This window comes from Sarcophilus harrisii, chromosome 3 (assembly GCF_902635505.1).
Source record: "Sarcophilus harrisii chromosome 3, mSarHar1.11, whole genome shotgun sequence".
Lineage (NCBI taxonomy): Eukaryota > Metazoa > Chordata > Mammalia > Dasyuromorphia > Dasyuridae > Sarcophilus > Sarcophilus harrisii.
The window spans coordinates 499,669,410-499,691,151 of record NC_045428.1 but is presented as its reverse complement, the minus strand read 5'-3'; the positions used below and the strand labels follow the sequence as shown (position 1 = coordinate 499,691,151).

Genomic DNA, 21,742 nt, shown 5'->3' with positions numbered 1-21,742 from the left:
GCACTTCCTTTATTGTTCCATCTTCCTTCTGAAGGAAGAAATTATAATTGAGGCAAATCAAGAATTTATCAGTTGGTCTGCTTTTAGCACAGACCTTTAGTGGAGAGTGCCTGGGTAATTGGAGGCTCCTCTCACGGATATGTACTACCTCCAAGATGAGTGCTAGGGGGCTTCTGGAAATCATCAAACAGACCCCTCCCCCCCAATCAGGTCTTCTGTAGTACACAGTGACATAATGATTTTCTTTTGCCAGTCTTTCCATTTTTATTTTCTCCTTCCATAATAGAACATATTCTTCCAATATTCTTTTGGGGCAGCTAGTTAGAGCAGTAGATAGAGCACAATGCCTGTGCTCTGAGTTGAAATCTGACCTCAGACATTTACTAGATGTCATCCTGGACAAGTTAATTAACCCTGTCTGCCTTAGTTTCCAGAGTAAAATGAACTGGAAAGAGAAATGGCAGATCATTCTGGTATCTCTGCTGAGAAAACCACAAATGCAGTCATAAATATCAACAATAATAGATTTTTGACTACAGAAGGTCTGAGTAATAGAGACCATTAGAAATAATAATAATGAATAGCAGTATTATTTATATAATTCTTTAAGTTTTTCAGTGCTGTAAGGGACCTTAGAACAGAGAACATCAGAGGTGGAAAGAAAGCCTAGACCACAGAATGCCAGAGCTGACAGAAAGCATGGAACACAGAACATCATACATACTATCATAGATTTAAAGCTAGAAGAGACAACAGGCCCAAACCCTTCAGGATATAGATGAGGAATAGAGAGTTTAATTGATTTGCCCAAGGTCGCACAGGTCAGTTGGTGGCAGAGCCAAGATGGCAGCTCCAGAAGTCTCAGCGCACAGAAAGTGAGGATTAGAAATGACCTGAAAGCTCCTAATCCATCCCTGTCATTTAAAGATGAAGTAACACAGACCTGGGGGGGGGGAGGGGAGAAGTGATTTGTCCAAGGATTTAGAGGTAGTAAGACTGAAGTTAGCCCTTTTTATCACCTACTTGGTCTAGGGCCCTTTCCATGCAGATTTGCCAGAAAGACTCTCATTAGTCACCTCAACACTCACCTCCCAACATTGTGGAACTAGGGAGGTGATTATTCCTATTTTAAAGAAAAGGAAACGGAGCCCTAATATGAGAGGATTTGCCCAAAGGTCACTCCAAGGTCTCTATGGGAAAAGAGAGATTAAAAGCAGGGAGGTATTCAAGGGATTGGAGGATCAATGAGGAAGGGGATGAATTTGATTAGTCCAACCTCATTATTTGTAGAGGACAAAATTTCGGACCAGAGTAAGACACATCCCAAATCACAAGATTTATGAAAACAGGAATGAGGTTTCAAATTCAGGGCCTCTGACTCCAAACAGATTCCATCTCCTTCCACCACTGTGTTCTCAGGCACTCAACTGACTCTGTTTTCCTTTTCAGGAGGCATCTCTTTGAATCCTAAGGACCCACGCTGGGTGGGTGCCTGGTGGCTGGGATTCTTGATCGCTGCTGGTGCTGTGATCTTGACAGCTCTCCCTTATTTCTTCTTTCCCCGGAATATGTCAAAGGAGCAACAGGAACTTGGTTTTAAGAAACGGATCTTACCTTCATTGAATGATAAAGTAAGGAGCTTGGTGCTAAGTATACATGCATCTCTTCTTTTCCTAAGTGTAAGGTCCTCTTTTATCTTTTTAAATTTACAAAATTTTTTCAACAGTATTTTATTTTCCAAATACATGTACAGATAGTTTTTTTTTTTTAACAATTTTTGTAAGATTTTTGTGTTTCAGATTTTTCTCTCTCCTTCCCTTCACTACCCCTTCCCACCAAGCAATCTGATATAGGTTAAATATGTGCATTTCTTTTAAATGTGTTTTCTTATTTGTCCTGTTATACAAGAAAAAACAGACCAAAAGGGAAAAAAAATTAGAAACAAACAAACAAACAAAAAATGAAAATATTAAGCTTCAATCCACATTTAGTCTCCATAGTTCTCTCTCTGGATGCAGATGACATTTCCCATCCCTAGCCTAGTGGAATTGCATTGAATCAATGCATTATTGAGAAGAGCCAAGTTCATCACAGTTGATCATCATAATTTTGTTGTTGCTGTATATAGTGTTCTTTCAGTTCTGCTCACTTCACTCAACATCAATTCATCAAAAAGTCTTTCCAGGCTTTTCTGAAATCAACATGCTAATCATTTTTTATAGAACGATAATATTCCATCATATACATATGCCACAACTTATTCAGCCATTTCCCAATTGATAGGCATCTACTCTATTTCCAGTTCCTTATCAGCAAGGTCCTCTTTCAAGTTCAGAGTTCTGTGTCACTTCACTAGAGACATCTTGCCCTCAAACAAAGAGAGAGAAAGAGAGAGAGATTTTTGTTATTCTTTAAAGAAAAACAGAGGGCTATTAGAGACAAAGCTCAGTGCCTGCTTCTTACCAACTCCCACTTTCAATTAATTATATTTCCCTGGAATCCAACAATGCTTGAGAACTTACTTCCATTGGGCTTTTGGTATATATGACATAATGGTCTTTGGAAATGGGGGCAGGGTTATGTTTAATGAAGACGCAATTACAACATTCAGAGGGCTATACTATTAGATCTATGTCATATGTCATAGCCCCCTGATAAATTGCAGAGGGGATCATAGGGTCATAGGATTAGAATTTATGGGGAATCTTTGAAATCATCTAGACTAGAGATGTCCAACTTATGGTCCATACTTCAGGACTCTGGAATGAGCCTGAACCAGATTAAAATAAAATTTAAAAATATTTAACAAAATAAGTATAAATACAATGCAACTCAGAAAACATTAGTTTGTGGTTTTCTAAGTCAATATGCAGGATCTATTTCTATTTCAGCTTGATGCCACTGAAAATCCCTTCCCCTTATTGTACGTGGGGTTGGAGTGGGACTGAAAAGCAGAAAGGATGAGTGTCACATAAGGAAAAGCCTGGAGGAAGGGACACCAGGAATTGCAGACACCAGAGAATTGCAGTGATCTGCACAAGAAAGCTCTACCTACGGTGAATGAAGAGGGAACAGATAGATCCAAGACATCTATATAGAGACAGAATCAGTGGGTGCTGACAAATAATTAAATCTGGGAAAGGGAACAGAGTTGCAGAAGTCTTAATAACTAAAGTTCAGAGCTTGGGCAACTGGTGCTGAGATTAGGAATGGAAGTTTTTCAGAGGTAGCAGAATCAGAGTTAATTTCTGAAATGCAAGAAGTAATGAGAAAGAGGAAGAAGGGAAAGGAGCTAATTTTTGTGGGGGAAGAACTTGATTTGAGGGGTGAGAGGCAATTCAGATGTAATATATTCTTTTTCTGTGTGTCACTATTGCTAAACAGTAGGGAGAGGATGCCTAGGGTGGGACAGACTTGGGGGAGCGTATTGGTTTGGGGATAATTCCTTAGACAGATCCTAACTTAGATTGCCCTCCTTTTGGCCAACCCACAAGACACTGATGGGGAAAAATAAAAAAAGAACAGCACTCAACTCCCATTTGTTTAGTTCTTTGATGTGTTGGCCCAGCCCTGAACTCAGCAATTGAGTGGTTAGTATGTTCCTTTGAGACAAGTCCAGCCTTGGATCTATTATACTTCAGTGGCAGAGCTAGCCCTTGGTAAAGCATGTCAAATTCCTGTGGCTTTAGCTCCTTGGAACTGGTCATGAGGCTCTTACTCTTCTCTAGTTTATATACTACATTTCCAATTGGATCTCCAAATTACCACTGGAAGGCCCTAAGCTTGCTTTTCTTCCTGAATTCAGAGACCTAGCAGATTCATTTGTGCATCTCACAATCCCAGACTCACTGTTAGCCAAATGAGTGGACTGAGAGAGACAAGGAGTGTTCTATCCACATTCTAATGTAATCAATGGCAAGCAGTCTTCTCCATCACATCCTAGCTATGCCCTTTGTTCATTGCTTCTTAGTGAAAAATCAGGGTTATTCCGGGATTGTAAAGACCATCGAGTTCAACCACTCCCTCCCCATTTAACAGATGAAAAAATGGAAGCAATGAAAAGTGAAGTGATATACAGGGTAACGCACAATTTAAGTATCAAAAGAGACAAAATCTGGACCAAAGACACCATTTCCAATACTCAAATGCGCTTTGGAGCCGAAGAACACCAGAAAGCTCACTGACCTGGACGTTCAGAGATCTGGGGTTAAGTCCTAGCTCTCTCATGGACATGTGACTGTAGGCATGGCTTAGCCCATTCTGGGCTTCTGTTTCCTCATTTACAAAATATGGAGATTGAAGTAGATGATCTCTAATGTCTCTTCCAGTTTGGATCTTTTAATACCGATCTTTTATTGTTGCTGCTCAGTCATTTTCAGTTATGTCTGACTCTTTGTAACCCCATTTGGGGTTTTCTTGGTGAAGACAGTGGAGTGGTTGGACATTTCCTTCTCCAGCTCATTTTATAGATGAGAAACTGAGGCAAGAAGGGGTTAAGTGACTTGCCCAGGGTCACCCAGATAGGAAGTATCTAAGGCTGCATTTGAACTCAGAAAGACGAGTCTTTCTGATTTAGGAATCTACCAAACCAGGTTCCAGTCCTTTCTTGAGGAACATTTGCTGGCTGTGCAACTTCAGACAAATCACTTACTCTCTCTGGGCTGCTGTAAAATGGGAGTACTAGTAATACTAGTACTCCCTACCATACCTCATCATTGAAGCTCAGTAAACTTGAAAATATCACTATTGACTGCACCTCCAGCCAGAGTGCTAAGCATTACATTGTTTATGTTGTTATTCCATCTTATATGACTTCAAGTTTCTGTGTCAATGTTTCTCAAATGCTGTGACTCGGCGTATCTAAAACTCTGAGTCAAAGATTCTTTGAATGCTACTGTTTCATTGCTGCCAACCCTTCCCAGTTCCTGGCTTCATCCTGTTAAGTTTGAAACCCCAGAATGTCTGCAGAGAACATGAAGCTCTGCTCCCATCACTCTCCTGCAATAAATATTGATGTGGGTGGAATTGTTCCTCTGCTTCGCCTGAGTGCTGACTTGGCTGGCTATGTTTTCATTATCTCCTGCCTGCCCTGGCCCTTCTCCCCTCCCTTCTCCAGCTGCTGATCATGAATCAGATGGATGGCCCTGAGCAGAGCGAGAGAAGGGGATCTGATGGAATCGGGTGCTGGAAATCAGAGAGGTCCCCGGGAGTGATGCTTTCACCTTGGGGGAGCAAAGGGAGGAAGCATAACCCAGAGGAAGATTAGGGCTAGACCAGAGTTTTCAGACTTTAGATTCATAGAAAATAGAACCCAAGACAGGTAAAGCTAGGTGGTGCAGTGGATAAAGCTCCAGGTCTGGAGTTAGGAAGACTCATCTTCCTGAGTTCAAATACAGCCTCAGATATTAGCTATGTGATCCTGGGCAAGTCATTTAACCCCAATTGCCTCAGTTTCTTCATCTATAAAATTATCTAGAGAAGGAAGTGCAAACCACTGCAAATCATTTTCTTTGCCAAGAAAACCCCAAATGGGGTTCTGAAGGGTCAGACATAACTGAAATGAGTGATAGAAACTATATGCCAGATGCTGTGTAGGTCAGTGGGGATGCTACAATGAAAATTACCTCTGCCCTCAAGAATTTATATTCTACTTGGAGAGGAAACAACTTGAACAAAGACAATAAATACAAAATCTGTCTAGGAAGAATGCACAAATAAGTGAGTGGAGAGAGGTGGGAACCAAGAGGCGACAACAGCTGGGACAGAGATGAGAAGGGAGTATGTTCCAAACCAGGAGGGTGGTCTATGCAAAGACCAGTGCATGGAAAAATGGGAGTATCTGTGTGGGGAAGAACATGTAATACATTTTGATTGGAATGCAGGGAGTTGTGTGCACTCAGTCTGGAAGAAGGTTGGAGCCAGATCGTGAAAAGTTTTAAATAACAGACTGAATAATTTATCCTAGAAGCAATAGGGAGCCCCTGAAAATTTTTAAGCAGGGAAGTATCATAATCAGTCCTATGCCTTAGAAATATCAATTTTGCAGCTGTGTGTAGGATGATCGTAGGCCTGCCTTTCTCAAAATACTGCTTTCCTGGTACTTGGCCCTTGTTTCTACAGGGTTTATCTCTATGTTTTTGTGCCTATCCTCAAACTTTCTCTATCTTGTCTTCTAAGAACTCAAAATCTCAAAACTAGAAAAATCAGAATTTCATAGAAATGAGAAGTGAAGTTCAAAGCAAGGAAATTACTCACCCAAGATTTTTGCAGTGCCTCTGTTTTCTGTAAAAAGACATTGGACTAGAAGATCTCTAAGGGACCAGTAAGGTTTGATCTTGTCTGTTGATTTAGGCCAGCTTTAAGTCCTAGGGTCTCCTGAGCTACTTCTCTTTCTTATTCTTAGTTATTCTATATTGCTGGATGTGATCCAACCTCCAAAATGGAGGAATTTTAGATTTAGTGTGAGAAGGAGGAAGATATTTAGTCCATCCTCTCGTCCACTTCAGAAACTGACTTTCCAACCTCCCTGAGAGTTCATCCAGCTACTACATAGATTTTTTTTAGTCATTTCAATCACAATTTTCTTCACTGAGATACTGGAATAGTTTGACATTTCTTTCTCCAGCTCATTTTACAGATTAGGAAACTGAGGAAAATAGGTTTAAATGACTTGCTTAGGGTCACTCAACTAATAAGTGTGTGAGCTTGGATTCAGATTCAGGAAGATTCATTTTCCTGACTTCAGGCTCAGTGCTCTATTCACTGCACTACCTAGCTAACCACTACTTTGTTAGTTCCATTGAAAAACAATTCACTACTTCCCAAAGCAGCAGATTCCATTGGGGGGACACCTCTGATTATCAGGATATTTTTTCTTATGTTATGTTTTCCTGAAATTTTACAACATATTAGTCAGAGTTCTGCTGCATGGAATTACAAAAAGAAGAAGTTTATCTCCTCCTTACTAGTAACAACTCTTCAGATATAGGAAGACAATGGTCACCTATCCCCTTAACCAGAGAATCGTAGAACTCTGACCTGAAAGAAAATTGAGTGACCATTTAACTCAACTTGCTCCTGAATAAGAATTCCTTCCACATTATCCTTAGAAACTACTCATTCAGCCTCTGCTTGAAGACCATGAAAACTTTAAAATGTGTGTATGAAAAAATATACATGTACATATATATGTGTATATATACACACATATACAGAACAATAATATTCCATAACATTCCTATACCACAATTTACCCAACCATTCTCCAATTGATGGGCATCCATTCATTTTCCAGCTTCTAGCCACAACAAACAGGGCTGCCACAAACATTTTGGCACATACAGGTCCCTTTCCCTTCTTTAGTATCTCCTTGGTATACACACATATAATATACACATACATGCATGTATGCACAATACATACTTCTACACATACATACCTACACACACATACCCTCCCTCCCACCTCCCCATGCTCACACACACAATCACACACACGAGAATGTGGCCAGGGACAGACCACTGAGATACTCCATTGAAGGCAAACCTTTTCCAGTAACAATGATTTCATCAATGGCTATTACTTAGGTATTTTCACTTAACTAATTCTGTGTCCTCCTTGCTGTGTGGTTGATTAATAGACAAAGGAATAGGTAGATAGACAAACAGATACATGGTTAGATGGATGGATGGATAGGTAGATGATAAAGCATTTATTAAGTACTTGCTATGTATCTAGTACTATGACATAATGCTTATCACCAAATGTACAAAAATAACTGAGACAGACCCAACCCCTCAAAGATCTTATATTCTATTGGAGGAAGACAACATATACAGGGGAATCTGGGAATACAGGGGAAGATGGAAAAAGAGAAGGAGGATATAGCTCCATGGGGCAAGGGGGGGAGGGGTGAAGAAATGGGCCAGAAAATGTCACAGAGACCTAGGCCAGGTGAGATAAGGGGAAAAACTGTCACCTGTCTAAGTGAGAGAATGAAGAATCCAAGTTTCTAATGAGATAGAAATAGTTGGAAAGTAAGTAAAAAAGAAGGAAATGACCAGAAAGCAACATGGAGATCTGGGTTTTAGCAACTATGAGACTAGTATATGAAACTTTGCTCAATGCTTTGCTGAAATACCCAGTTCTCTTCTCCCAGTTGAACATCAACTAAACTTCATCTGAATGAATGAATGAATGAATAAAGCATTTATTAAATGCTTACTATGTGCAAACCCTTATACTAAGTATTGGGAATGCAAACAAAAATCCGGTTTTCCAGGAGCTCACTTTCTAAGGGGAAAGACAATGTATATGAAAGGTTTCAGCTACAAGTCAGATAGAGACTGTCTATCTAGAGTCAGTCATTAGGGTGAGACATTTCTATGGATAAAATCCTGTGCTTTGGATGTTGAACCATCTGACAGTGCTGAGGATGTTAATGACACGAGCTTTTTTGGGGGGGACTTTAGTGGATGTGACCAGACCTTCCACAGAAGTTGTCAGGCTGCATCTCCCTAGGGATCAGTGTCCAATGCTATCTCTCCAAGTTTGTGGGGAGATGGTGGCTAAGGTGGTGTGCCTGGCACATGCTGCTTCCTGCATTTCCTCGGGGTACTCCTGTAGCATAGGAGCTTAATCTTAGAAGTGGTTGGGACCTGAGGGGTCATATAATGAAGCCATCTCATTTTATAGAGGAAGAACTGAGGCCCAGAGAGGTCACGTAGCCTCTGGATAAACTCCAGCTTTTTATTCTTCCTAAAATGTGGTTCCCAAGGCTAAACACAGCATTCCAGATGGGGTTAAATTAGAGCAGAGGACAGTGAGAAGGTCATCTTCCCTGTGCTCTCTAGACTTCTGAAATTACACACAGCCTAAAATTACACTGGGGGTTTGGCTTCTATATCAAATAGTTAACTACTCCCAAAGGGGTAGGAGCCTGGAAAGGGATGCCTGGAGTATCATAGACAGATGTTGCACTAATTTACCAAGTCACCTTGGGCATGACACCTTCCCTTTTTGGGCCTTACTTTTCTCATCTGTAACAAAAGATCTCTAAAAAACTCTGATGTTCTATATTTTGTGGTCCCACTCAGCTCTATGTTCTTCATTCTACCCTGTCCTTCCCAAGTCCAACAGTGTATGCTTGTAAGTACTTCTCAGGTCTGACATTGTGTGTTTTACATTCCATGGGCCTTTTGGGTCTTAATATTCAGTGTTCTAGGGGTCTGTTAATCTTGAACAATCTATGTTCCAGGATTTTTCACTTTACTTCTCCTTATGTGTCATCTTTGAAATGAGGAAGTATATAAGAAAACATGGTTTTACTCACTCCTGGCCCAGTCCTGCAACTGTCAGCATCATGTCTCTGGAAAGGAAGAACTAACTAACTTCCCTAGCCCTGCTGACTTAGGCAAACTGGGTCCAGATGGGGATCCTGGAAGCCTGGTAGAAGCAATGAGGCAATCTTTCCTGTTTTGAGTTCTATTACCAGAATGGATCATTGCACATTAGAAAAAAAAAGTGACAAAGGTAGAAATGACAACCTCAAAGTTGAATCCAATCCAATGCAACAAGCAGTTATTTCATGACTTCTAGATGTAAGGCATCGGGGACACAAAGATTAAAAAATTAATAATATAGTTCCTGATGTCAAGAAGTTTTTAGTCTGCTGAGAATATGAGATAAAAGACATTTACAAAGATAAGAGAGAGAGTCAAGCAAAGTGAGGTGCAAAGAAGACTGCTGAGAAATGGGTGGGGAGATGTGAAGGTGGGAGTTTGGGGGTTGAGATTTGCAATAGAAACTATGGGGAGTGTGACATAGAATCAATCAGGAATAAATAAAAGTAATACTGAGGACTGCTGATGGCCCAGTTGAAATTAGATGATTTGAATTTGTAGTGGTTACAAGCCTAAAAGATTTCATGACTTCCTCTGGCAGAGTTTGTGTCTCAGGGAATATTAGCAGAGAAAGCAAAGGGTACCAGTGATCCAGAACTGAGAGTGTGAACATCTGGAGAATAAGGAGATGAGAGACAAGAATGTCAGAGTTGAGTTGGGATCTACCTCCGAGGCAGTCCAACCTATACCTGAATAGAAATCCTTTCTGCAGCACACCTGATTCTGTGCTGCTGTGATCTATTCATCCAGATGCTCTCTGCCACATTTCTTTCCTCTGTCCCTACTCTCAGCTTTGGTTCCTGAAATTCCTCATCACTCCCCATTATTTTAGTATATAAGGTTACTTTGCCCTTTATACCTTTTGAATAAGATTAGTCATTCAATATCATATTCCTGTCATAGGTTTCAACCTACAGTAAGTAGGCATTTTGACCTCTGAAGTCATGTTTTCTCCTTGAAATACTGTCTCCTTTTCCATACTTTGTGCATTTTTGTATAGTCATCTAAAGTCATATGTTTTTATTATTGACTCCTTTTTAAAATTTTGTTTTTTTGAATTTATGGGTATCCCTAATGCTATTCCCCCCACTAACTGCAGCTTTTTTTTTTTGTTACCTAACTTGATGGTACTTCATAGCTTGTCTTCTCCTTCTGCCCAATTACATCATCTGTACTTCTTTTCCTCCTCACCAGTTATTCTGGAGAAACACATTAGAATGAACCCTCCTTGAAGGCAGAAATTTGCTTGCTTGTTACTCTCATTTGTAACCTTGGCATTTAGCACAGTACCTAGCACATGGTAAAGGCTTAACAATTGTTCTACTTCACTCCTCCCCCTTCCATTCTCTCTCTTCCCTGTCTCTGCTTTTTCCCCTTTCTCACTCCCTCTCTCCTTCCATCTTCATTGTAATGACCCATTTATTAGCCAGCTAATTTTTGCCAACTCTTATTAGGTGCACTCAACCCCTGGCTAACAGCCTGTCATGCCCATATTTTAGGCTATTGTCCAGAAATACAAATCTCATTTTTAGACTCCATTTTCTTAACTAATTGTTTGTCTTTTAAATTTTTTTCTCCTCTTCTGAAGCCTTTGCCTTTTATCTAGAGCCGGGATGAAAATGCCATTTTTGTCCTTGAGATTTTGAGTTGCTTACCTGAGACTTGATAATCTGTAGCAATGTTTAATAGTTTCAGAGGATCAAAGAGTTAGAGTTAGAATTAGAATTAGAGAAGAACTTAAAAATCATCTAATTCAACTCCTTCATTTTTCAAATGAGGATGTTGAGACTCAGAGAGGTTAAGTTGTCACACATTATAAATAACAGAACTAAGATTCAAATTTAGATTCTCCTACTCCAAATTCAGCCCCCTTCCTATTGCACAGTAATCATCCAGTTTGTCAAATTTTTTGTGTTTTTGTCATACCCAAGATATGTGCCATGGGGGGGTAGTGTGAGATCCAGCACCTTAAAAAAATAAAATAATTCAGCAAGGAATAGGCTACTTGGCAGCTAGTGTTGCTGTTTGTCCTTCATTCTTGATGAATAACCAAGGGAAGGTACTGGAATTAAGAGGAGTTGGTGGAAGTTTCCTGTAGAAGGTGAGATTTTACTTGGGATTTAAAGAAAACCAGGAAAGTCAATATTCAAAGGTTGTTGTTTGTTCTTCATTCTTGAAGAGGACCCTCTACAGAAGACCCTCAGGGCTTCCAACCAAAGCAGAAATGACTGCCATTTACCTTCAACCTGACTTAATCAGGACTCAAACAATGACCAAATGGGGCTTGGCCTGGGATCAATCAATAGCATGCTAGGCCTGAAGTTAGGAAGACTCATCTTCTCTCTCACTCTCTCTCTTTTTTTTTTTTTTAAAGCTTTTTATTTTCAAAACAAATGCATGAATAATTTTTCAACATTGATCCTTGCATTGCCTTGTGTTTCAAATTTTCCCCTCCTTTCCTCTCCCTCCTCCCCAGATGGCAAGCAAAACAATATATGGTATATATGTTAAAATATATGTTAAATCCAATATATGTAAGTAGATTTATACAATTCTCTTGCTGCATAAGAAAAATCAGATCAAAAAGGTAAGAAAATGAGTAATAAAACAAAATGCAAACAAACAACAACAAAAAAAAAAGAGTGAGAATGTTATGTTATGAGGAAGACTCATTTTCTCAAGTTCAAATCTGGCCTCAGATACTTAATAACTTTGTGACCTCAGGCAAGTCACTTAACCTCATTTGCCTCAGTTTCCTCATCTATAAAATGAGCTGGAGAAGGAAATGGCAAACAATTCCAGAATCTTTATCAGGAAAACCCTAGTAGGGTCATAAGCAGCCAGACATGATTGAAAAACAACTGAAGAACAAAAACTGATGAGACATAATGAATAATGTGCTTCAGGGCTCAGTTTTCATTCTTCTTTTACCTTCAATAGATCCTTGGGAGCTTCACCTTTTCTCTTTTCTCTTTTGTTAATGATGAGGTGTGAGAATTGAGGTTAAGAGATCCCCTCTGGTCGAATTCACAAACCCTAAGTCTGTGGCAAAAGGGGATTTATTTACACTAAGAAGACAGCTTTCTTAGTGGGCAAAATCCTGTTAGAACTTCTGCAAAGATAGGTTGACAAACCCTTGGTCATATAGAGCCAGTGTTGGCCTGGAGTTGGGGAGCAGTTTGAGCCACTCAATAGAAGATATTGACTATGCCCCAGGCCAAGATTTCCAATTGAATGAAATTACTTATCCAGGTATTGCCCTTATGGACTGAAGGGTGGGCCCCTCTTAGGGGTTGGAAGGTTTTGAAACCCAGAATCACCCTTCCCCCACAGATTCTTTTCCAACCCTTCTCCCCCAAATAAAAGGACACAGTTCACATCATTACTAATCTTATCTTAACAGTTTACCTTAAGACCTACTTTTTCCTCTTCTTTCAGTTTAAGTCTTTCTCCTTGTCCTCCAGCTTCTCAGTCCTTCCAAATTTCCCCTCCTCAAATGGGATCCTTTGCAGCCACCAGGTCCTCTGGTGTACATTCACAATACTTTCCTCTTCTTCTTCACTCAAAGCCTTCTCCTACCCCATCTTACATACAATCTTTTCATTTGGGAACCAGAAGCAGAAGGCCAAAGCGAGGTAAAAAGAATTGCAGTTGGACCATGGTTTAACCTTTTAAAAGTTCCTTTATTCTGCCAATCTTTTGTGAAATTGAGATAGCAATCCCTGAATCTCCTAATATAAGGAAAGGGATTGTCTTTTACAAATTTGGCAATTTGTTGTTTAATTATTTCAGTCATGTTGGACTTTTCATGACCCTGTTTGGAGTTTTCTTGGCAAAGATGCTTGAGCAGTTGGCCATTTCCTTCTCTAGTTCATTTGACATAGGAAACTGAGGCAAGCAGGATTAAATGACTTGCTTAGGGTCACACAACTAGGAAATGTCTGAGACTGGATTCGAAATCAGGAAAATGAATCTTCTTGACTCCAGGCCCAATAATCTGTCCACTGCACCCCCTAGCTGCCCCACCTAGCTGTCCCAAGTAGCCTATTCCAGGTTGACTTATTTTGTTTTGTTTTTTCAGATGCTGGCTATTAATTTGAATTATCCCGTCTTTGTCCTTGTTTGGGTCCAAGGATAGTTGAACATTTGTCCTGCTATCAGAAGGCTTTCTGATAGGCTGAGGATAGGTCTGAATCATAGACTGGACAAATGAGCCTTTTCCAGTACACTCAGGTGATGAAATTCCAAATGAACAGGCTAGTGTTCTGAAACAGGTCTAAAGATAGGCTGGAACCAGCTCTAACTAGATTGGGAGAGCTCATTGTTAAATTTTCAGTTATGATTTCATTTATTATTTTGCTGACTGCCTAAATTTAAGAAAGTAATAATGAAGATTAAACTTAAAACTAAAATCCCCATCACCCCAGCCTCAGTTGTTAAACACTTGCCAACACACCTGTTGTTTTTCTCTTTAGATATTGCTTGAGCTTAGTAGAAGTGCAGTAAAAGACTCAGGGATTGAAGTCATCACCAGACTTGAAGCCTGATAACTAATAATAATAATAACTGGCATTTATATAGCACTTTATAACTTCAAAGTGCTTCCATCATTTTCTCATTTGAACCTCACAACATCCCTGAATAGGGTCATTCTCTGATGAGAGCTATATTGTCCTGATTTATTGAGAACAGTGATGTAACAATCGGGGTCTTAATGATGGCAATGGGTGGTGAATTTATCTATTTTAGAATGAAAATATGCAGATAATGACAAGTTTGCTGCGTTGTTTCTACCTTCCCATTTGCACCATTGCCTTCATTCCCTCATGTTCCATTCCCTTTCGACACATAGCCAGCCCCTAGGTGGAGAGGGCTAAAGGAAAAGTACCCAGCACTCCCACTGACCATGGCTTTGTACCTCTTTATAGGGAGAAAACTCTCTCATCAAGGAGAGAACAGGTAACTTCCCAGACAAAGAGAAGGATGAAGCGGCCCAGATTGCTCCAGACCTGACTGTGATACAGTTCGTCAAAAGTAAGTGTCCCTTTTGCCTAGTAGGGATCAGTCAGATGTAGGTATGAGTTCTGGCAAAGGGAAAGGGAGATAATTGGACAACACAGAAAGGCAGGATGGCGAGAGATGGGGAACATAGTCACAAAAACAAAGAACAAATGGACAATTACCAGTCAAACCATTGATCTTAAAATCTTTTTCGGAGTAGTGGCTCCCAACCTTTTCTGATATGAGACTCCATTTAGAAAGCCAAATATTCGGCAGAGCTCCAAATGGTAAGAGTGGTTCTCCTGGAACATCCAGTGATCACAAAAATTCATGATGATATAAAACCATCCTTTGGAAAGAACTGTGCTTTTATCTTCCTCACAAGAACATCAAGATATCTTTTTAAAAGAATAATACACAAAAGTAACATGTTGAATTTATTGCATACTTCTTTTATAAAGAAACATATATAAAGGAGATTTATGATTTCACATATAACCCTCTTTCTATTCTATTTTGCAAATGGAAATGTTTCTTTCTCTCTTTCTTTCTGTCTCTTGTCTTTTTCTCTCTGTCTCTTTCTCTTGAAATTCATCATTTTGTCCACTGTACAATGCTGCCTCCAAATTGGAAGAAACATTTGAATCATCAGAAGTGAGTAGTAATAATTCAATTGAACAAGACTTTTGTGGTCCAGTAATAATAATAATAATAATAATAATAATAATAATAACTAACTTTTATGTAATGTCTATTATGTACCAGGCACTATGCTAAGTTCATTTAATAATTATTTTCTCATTAGATCCTCACAACAATCCTGGAAGGTAGATGCTATTATTACTTCACTTTACAGATAAAGAAACTGAGTCAAGTAGAGGTTGGCTTGCCCAGAGTCAGCTACTAGGAAGTATTTCTGAGGCTGGATTTGGACTCAGAATTTCCTGACTCCAGGACCAGAGCCCTATCTACTATATCCTGGGAAATAAGAAATAAAACTTTTAAAAGGTGATAAACATATGTGTAAGACACAACGATGTTTCCTTATTTGTTTTTTTGTGGACCCTTTGTAATAACTCCCTGACCCCCAAGGGTTCATGTCCTATATCTTTGCCTCTTCCCTCTTCCTGATCTTCCATATCCAGTACATTGCAAAGTCCCATCTATTTGACTTCCACAATAACTCTCAAATCTCTCTTCTCATTCATTTACACTGCTGCTGTTGCATCTGGACTTTCTAGGCCTCCACTAGTCTCTCTACCTCCAAGGTCTCCATTTTTTCAAAACATTCTTCAGACTGCTGCCAAAATAATCTTTCTGTGGCACAGAGCTAAATATTTACATTCTCCCACTCATAAACATTCACTGGCTCCTTACTGCCCCGATGATAAGATACAGACTGTCGATAACCTGTTGCTTCATTGAATGGAGAGTTAGTCACTCACATCACAGCTTTGTGCTAGGCTTTGTGAGGAATATAAAGGAAAATAGTAAGGCAATGTGGTGAATGAAAAGAGATAGCAGACTGAGGTTCTAGTTCTTCCTTAGACAATAATTTGCCCTAAGAATTTGGACAAATCATTTTCCTTTTATTGGCCATCAGTTTCTTCCCCTGTAAGTGAGAAAGCTGGGTTAGATAGAGGCTATTAGGGCCCTGCCAGCTCTCTGATATTCTTTGTTCTAGGGTTTAACTAGATACTAAGATCCTTTTAGCTTTGACATTTTATGGTTTGTATTGGTTTTAAGGCTTTCTCAAGTACTGACATTCAGTGTTCTAAGGCCATACTCAGTTCAGGCATCATGTTATTTATTCTGTTTCCTCCCAACTCTTATATCATATGTGCTCTATTCTTAGTCCCCTCTTGCTCTGAGATTCTCTCTCTCTCTGCATATATATATATATATATATATATATATATATATATATAATACATATATAATGTGTATATGTATATATTCTCTCTCTATATATGTGTGTATGTATATATTTTCTCTATATATAAAATGTGTGTATATACATATCTGTCTGTAGACAGATATAGATATGTATATTACATACAAAGATATAGACAGTATGTGTATATATGATTGCATGTATACGTGTATATTTTGGAATTCTTAATTTCAGGTGGCTCCCACTTTGGGAGCAGTCAAAACTCAGACATAAGAAACCACTAGAGGCTAGCTGCAAACAGTGCTGGGTTGTATGTATAATGTAATTTGAGGATGGTATTATTTGGTGATACAGTAGAGTGTTTAACTCTATTATATTCAATTCTCAGGAAGACCTCAGATACTTCCTACTCGGCTTATTCATCTAGAAAATAGGAATAAGAATTGCACCCACCTTATAGGATCATTGTGAGGGTCATATGAAATAACTCTCTCTATGAATCTTAAAGTGCTGTGTAAATACCATCAGATGGATGACTCTGAGGTTACATGTGGGATTGTGCCTGGAAACAAGAGGATGCATTACTTGACCTTGGAGACCTAGGAATCTTGATGACCAGAAGGAATGATTACTTTGAAACATTCACATGCCTATCAATCACAACAGAGGCAAAAAGCCAGAGCGAACAGCTAGGATCAGTGGCTGAAAATGGCTCTTTGAGCCATTGCCTTCACCCACATTGTGTTTTGTGGTTTCTCTGCAAGTCATGGAGGCCAAAGTATCCCTGACCACAAGGTCTTTTGACCAGTGGGCCAAACTTAGTCCTGACTCCAGCCTTCAGCCGTGTTTCAGGAGCCTTGGGTACTCCATCCTATGAAGTGGGGAGAGAGAAGGAAGAAGACCAGATCCCTGCCTTCAGGCAGCCTCTAGTCTGAAGAAAGAGTGTAACTGCTCCATTAAGGATGATGTGAGGATGAAGGTCCTGACCTCAGTGAGCCCTCAGTCTAGGATGGGGGAACATACAGTCTCTGACCAGGGAAATATAGGTCCTGAAGCCAGGTAATCTGCAGTCTACTTGGGATCTACCATGCACATACATTTTGTAAGACTGCTTACAGAATAACTTCAATTACAGGTTCAAATCTTGTAGAGAAGGCTGAGCATACAATGAAAAGAGGGGATCTGAACAAGAAAGGGTTAATCTAAAAAGACTTCTTGGAGAAGATGACTTTGGAAGACTTAAGCCAGTTGCTTTGTATCAATGGGAAGGACTCAGTTCTGGGTTTTGGGAGACATGGTTCTGGGCTCAGGTCTGTCACAAGGTCTCTATGCTACTTAAAGCATTTTTAGGCAGCTTGCCTTGTGAACTTGGTTAGATCATTTTCCTGCTCTCCCTTTTAGGCTCCTTCCCTGGAAATGAAGGAGTCAGAGTGACTGACACTGGGTAGAAGGCCCCTTCCAGCTTATGTTTTATATTCTATGTGCTAACATTTTATGTACTAGGGTTTCTTCCTGCTCTGACATTATGTGACACTCTTCCCATGTTTCAGTTACTATAAAAGTGTTACAGATGATCAGTAAGCTCCCTCCCTGTTCTAATGATTTATGTTTGTATAGCTAAGGGTGTAGTCCAGAAAGGGACAGAAGGTCAGGGATGAGGAACACTGAGGGGGAATTCCATACTTATCCATCTACTCCATAATAAGAGACTATTTGTTTTTATTTTCCTGGCTCCATGGGAGACAGCTCCCTGGCCTGACTTCCTGGTTAGTCACCTAGTGTCAGGCCATATGGTCTTCCGTTTGGAGTGATATTCACTTCTGATGATGGGAATTCATGGTGGAGGCAGCGGGAAACTAGGTCAGACTCATTTAGAGTCCTTGGCTATAGGGAAAAAAGGTAATACACTCTATCAGCATTCTGTCAATGGTCACAGTCCATATTCCTGCCTTCCCTTGGCATAGCCTCAAACCATCCTAGATGTTTCAGCCTTACAGAGTTTCTCTAGAAAACACGTTTCAGCATAACTCAGTCGTTCTCTTCAGAGCTGAACAACCAAGGAATTTTCAAACATAAAGTAAATATTGTTGCAAACAGAGGCAAGTGCTTCATGTGCTGTCATTTTCGAGTCATGTAATGGCAGGGCTGGAAGGGACTTCAGATCGTAGAGTAAAGGATGTCAAGACTAGGGAGAATCTTAGAAAATAGGACATAGAATTTTAGCACTGGGTGATAGAAATCAGTGATGTAGAACAGATTCACCAAATATGGGAAATATTGTGTTCAACAATAGTATTGGAAATAGTAATCAACAAAGCAGTTGACAAAGGTTCTCATACTTTTAGACAAAATGACATGGGCTACACAGTAGCAGAGTTAGATGTATTCATAACTGACTGAATTACAAGACCCCAGAAGTAGGTGGAAGACCATCGCTTTAGAACCAGACAGTATCTTGGAATTCATTTCATCCATTCTTCTCCTCATTTTACAGATGAGGTTCCTAAGGTCAGGAGAGACTAAAGAATATACAGATAGGAAGTGCCTGGTTGTCCTGACTCTAATTATTGTATTCTTTCTAGCCTCTAATGAGTAGGAAGTAGAGAGAGGAAGACAGAGCAACAGAGATAAGAGAATGAAAGAAAGAGAAAGAAATAGAGAGAGTGAGGGAAACAGAGAGGAGAGGAGGGAAGGTGAGAAGAGAAAGAGATATAGAGTCATAGAAAAAGGGAGAGAGGAAGAAGGGAGGGGGAGAGAGAAGAGAGAGAGAGAGAGAGAGAGAGAGAGAGAGAGAGAGAGAGAGAGAGAGAGAAGGGAGGAGAGGAGGGAGAGAGCGACAGACAGACAGAGAGAAGAAGAGGGAGAAAGAGAGGAACATAGAAGAAAAGAGGAGGGAGAAAGAAAGAAAAAGAGAGAAGAAAGAGAGAGAAGGAGAAGAAGAAAAAGGGAGGAACAGTGAGACATAGAGATATTTTCTCTAATTTATCTTAAAGCCTCAGCCCTGGATGTTCAACATTTTGACCGAGGAGAGTGTCTATGTACAGGTACAAGTTGCATTAAATTACCTCTGAAGTCCCATGCTGCTCTGAGATTCTAATAATCTGAACCATAAAATGTAAAATACCAGATCTCAAAGGCACAATGGAACAAAAAAGTATCAGTATGGTGTCTCTTCCATTAGGCTGTGAACTTCTTGAGAACAGAGAGTGCCTTTTGCTTTTCTTTGTATCTTTAGCACTTAGCACTCAGTAGGTACTCAACAAATGCTTATTGCTTGACTGAGAGTTGGAAGGGACCTTAGGATACAGAATTCTATCTAGACTGTGTGTCTTCGGTGTCTGTCATAATATGTACTTAATACACATTTGCTTAGTGGATGAATGTGTGGTCTATCATTTTTCTGCATTTTCCAAGATCCCTCCAGTTTTGACATCTTTTTTTTTCTTTCTTATCCTCCTACTAGATTATATGGACCATGTCTGATCTAAATGTATCTCTTTGAATGTTAAATATGGTACTGGGTGGGGAAAGACAAGTTGGGAAACAGTAATGGATAAATCAAGCTGGAGAAAAAGGCAAATGCTGAGATAAAGAAAAAGAACAGGATAGAGCAAAGTGGAATAGAACAATGATGGGATGGAATGGGATGGGATAGGATGGGAAGAAAGGAAAGAGGATGGAATGGGAGGAAAGGGGAGAGTATGGGAGGGAATAGGAGAGCAAAAGGAAGGAAAAAGAAGGAAGGAAATGGGAGGGGAAAAGAAGAGAGAGAAGAAAATGGGAGGGAAAGGAAGGAAAGAGAAGTAAGGGGAGGAAATGGGAAGGGATGGGAAGCAGCATGGTCTAGTAGGAAAATAATTGTCTTTGACAGAAGATGAGTTCAAATTTCAGCCTAAGGGTTTACTACTTGTATGACCTAAACAAGTCACATAGTCTCCCTTGGCATGAGATTCCCCATCTATAAAATAAGAATTTGGGACTAGAAGGATCCTGAAGTCTCTGCCAGCTCTGTATCTATGACTCTATGTAAAGAAAAAGGGGAAAAGACATCCTAAGACTTGGTGCTATTGATTGATACTTGTCATATTTAATGTACACATATATTGTATTTAAGATACACTTTAACATGTTTAACATGTATGAAAACTGCCTGTCATCTAGGGAAGGGAGTGGAAGGAAGGAAGGGAAAAGTTGGAACAGAAGTGATTGCAAGGGACAATGCTGAAAAACTACCCATGCTTATGGTCTCTCAATAAAAAATGTGTAATAAAAAAAAGATATTTATCATATTTACCTCAAAGAATAGATAAATGGAATTCCTGAACTGAAAAAGAATTAAAACTAGGCACTTTCCAAGGCTGGTTCCAGCTCTAGAATCTAGGATTCTGTGAGCAACTGGGTTTATGATAAAAAAAGAACTTAAGGTCCTTGAGAACTTACTAAAAGAAGAAATTCAGTTCTGCCTAATGATTAAGCCAATAAGAAACGGGCTGCCCCAAGCTCATAGTATTCTCTTTATTATGGGTCTAATTGGAAATAACTTGCTAAGCTGCCCCATTCACCTACTTCAACAGTGAGATCCCATCACCACTGGAGAGACCATAGGAGAGTGTTGCAACAGTTAGAAGGTAGATATAGGTGCTTGATAAGCATCTTCTCAGCCCTGAGCATCATGTAGGAATGGCTCTGATCTGACCCTTTCTTTCTCTGACAGTCTTCCCCAAAGTGCTGCTACGGAATCTGCGCCACCCCATCTTCCTCCTGGTGGTCCTGGCCCAAGTCAGCATGTCCTCCATGGTGGCTGGGATGGCCACCTTCCTGCCCAAATTCCTGGAGCGCCAGTTCTCTGTCACTGCTTCCTATGCCAACCTGCTCATTGGCAGTATCAGTGTCCCTGGAGCCATCTTAGGCATCATAACTGGAGGTGTGGTGGTTCATCGCCTCCATCTGAGTTCCAAACAGTGTGCAATTGTTGGGATAGTAGGAGCCTTTGCCTGCCTGATACTTGGAATACCACTCTTCTTCTTGGGCTGCCCTACCCATCATATCGCCAATATCTATGGCCCCAGGTGAGTAAGGGAGATATCCTTGGCCGAAGCCAGGGTGGTAGTTATCCCTGAAGTAGGAAGTGAGTAGCTTCACAAGATGCTACCTGCCCCCCCAAATCTCTCCACTAGTCCTAGCCTTCTACTAGATCCAAAATTTCTCCAATTAGAGAATACCTTTTTTTATTCAGTCATTTCATTCATATCTGGCTCTTTGTGACTCCATTTTGGGGTTTTCTTGGCAAAGATAGACTGGAGTATTTTGCCATTTCCTTTTCCAAGATAATCTCTAGTTTAAGACACAAGAGAAAGGATGTTGCCTCCAGAAGACACCTGAAAAGGTACACCAAGAGAAAGTAAATGTTTGTTGATACCTCTATAGCTTTACAGTAAGGACAAAT

At 40.0% G+C, this 21,742-nt stretch overlaps 1 protein-coding gene across 3 annotated transcripts in view; it reads left to right on the top strand.

The window, feature by feature from the left end:
• SLCO2B1 (solute carrier organic anion transporter family member 2B1) overlaps positions 1-21,742 on the top strand; it is a 93,128-nt gene that overhangs the window by 43,269 nt on the left and 28,117 nt on the right. For all 3 annotated transcript variants that reach the window (XM_031961394.1, XM_031961393.1, XM_031961392.1), the window contains 3 exons: positions 1,450-1,631; positions 14,330-14,435; positions 21,011-21,365. In XM_031961394.1, coding sequence (XP_031817254.1) covers positions 1,450-1,631; positions 14,330-14,435; positions 21,011-21,365 — 643 coding nt within the window. The remainder of the gene's footprint in view (positions 1-1,449; positions 1,632-14,329; positions 14,436-21,010; positions 21,366-21,742) is intronic.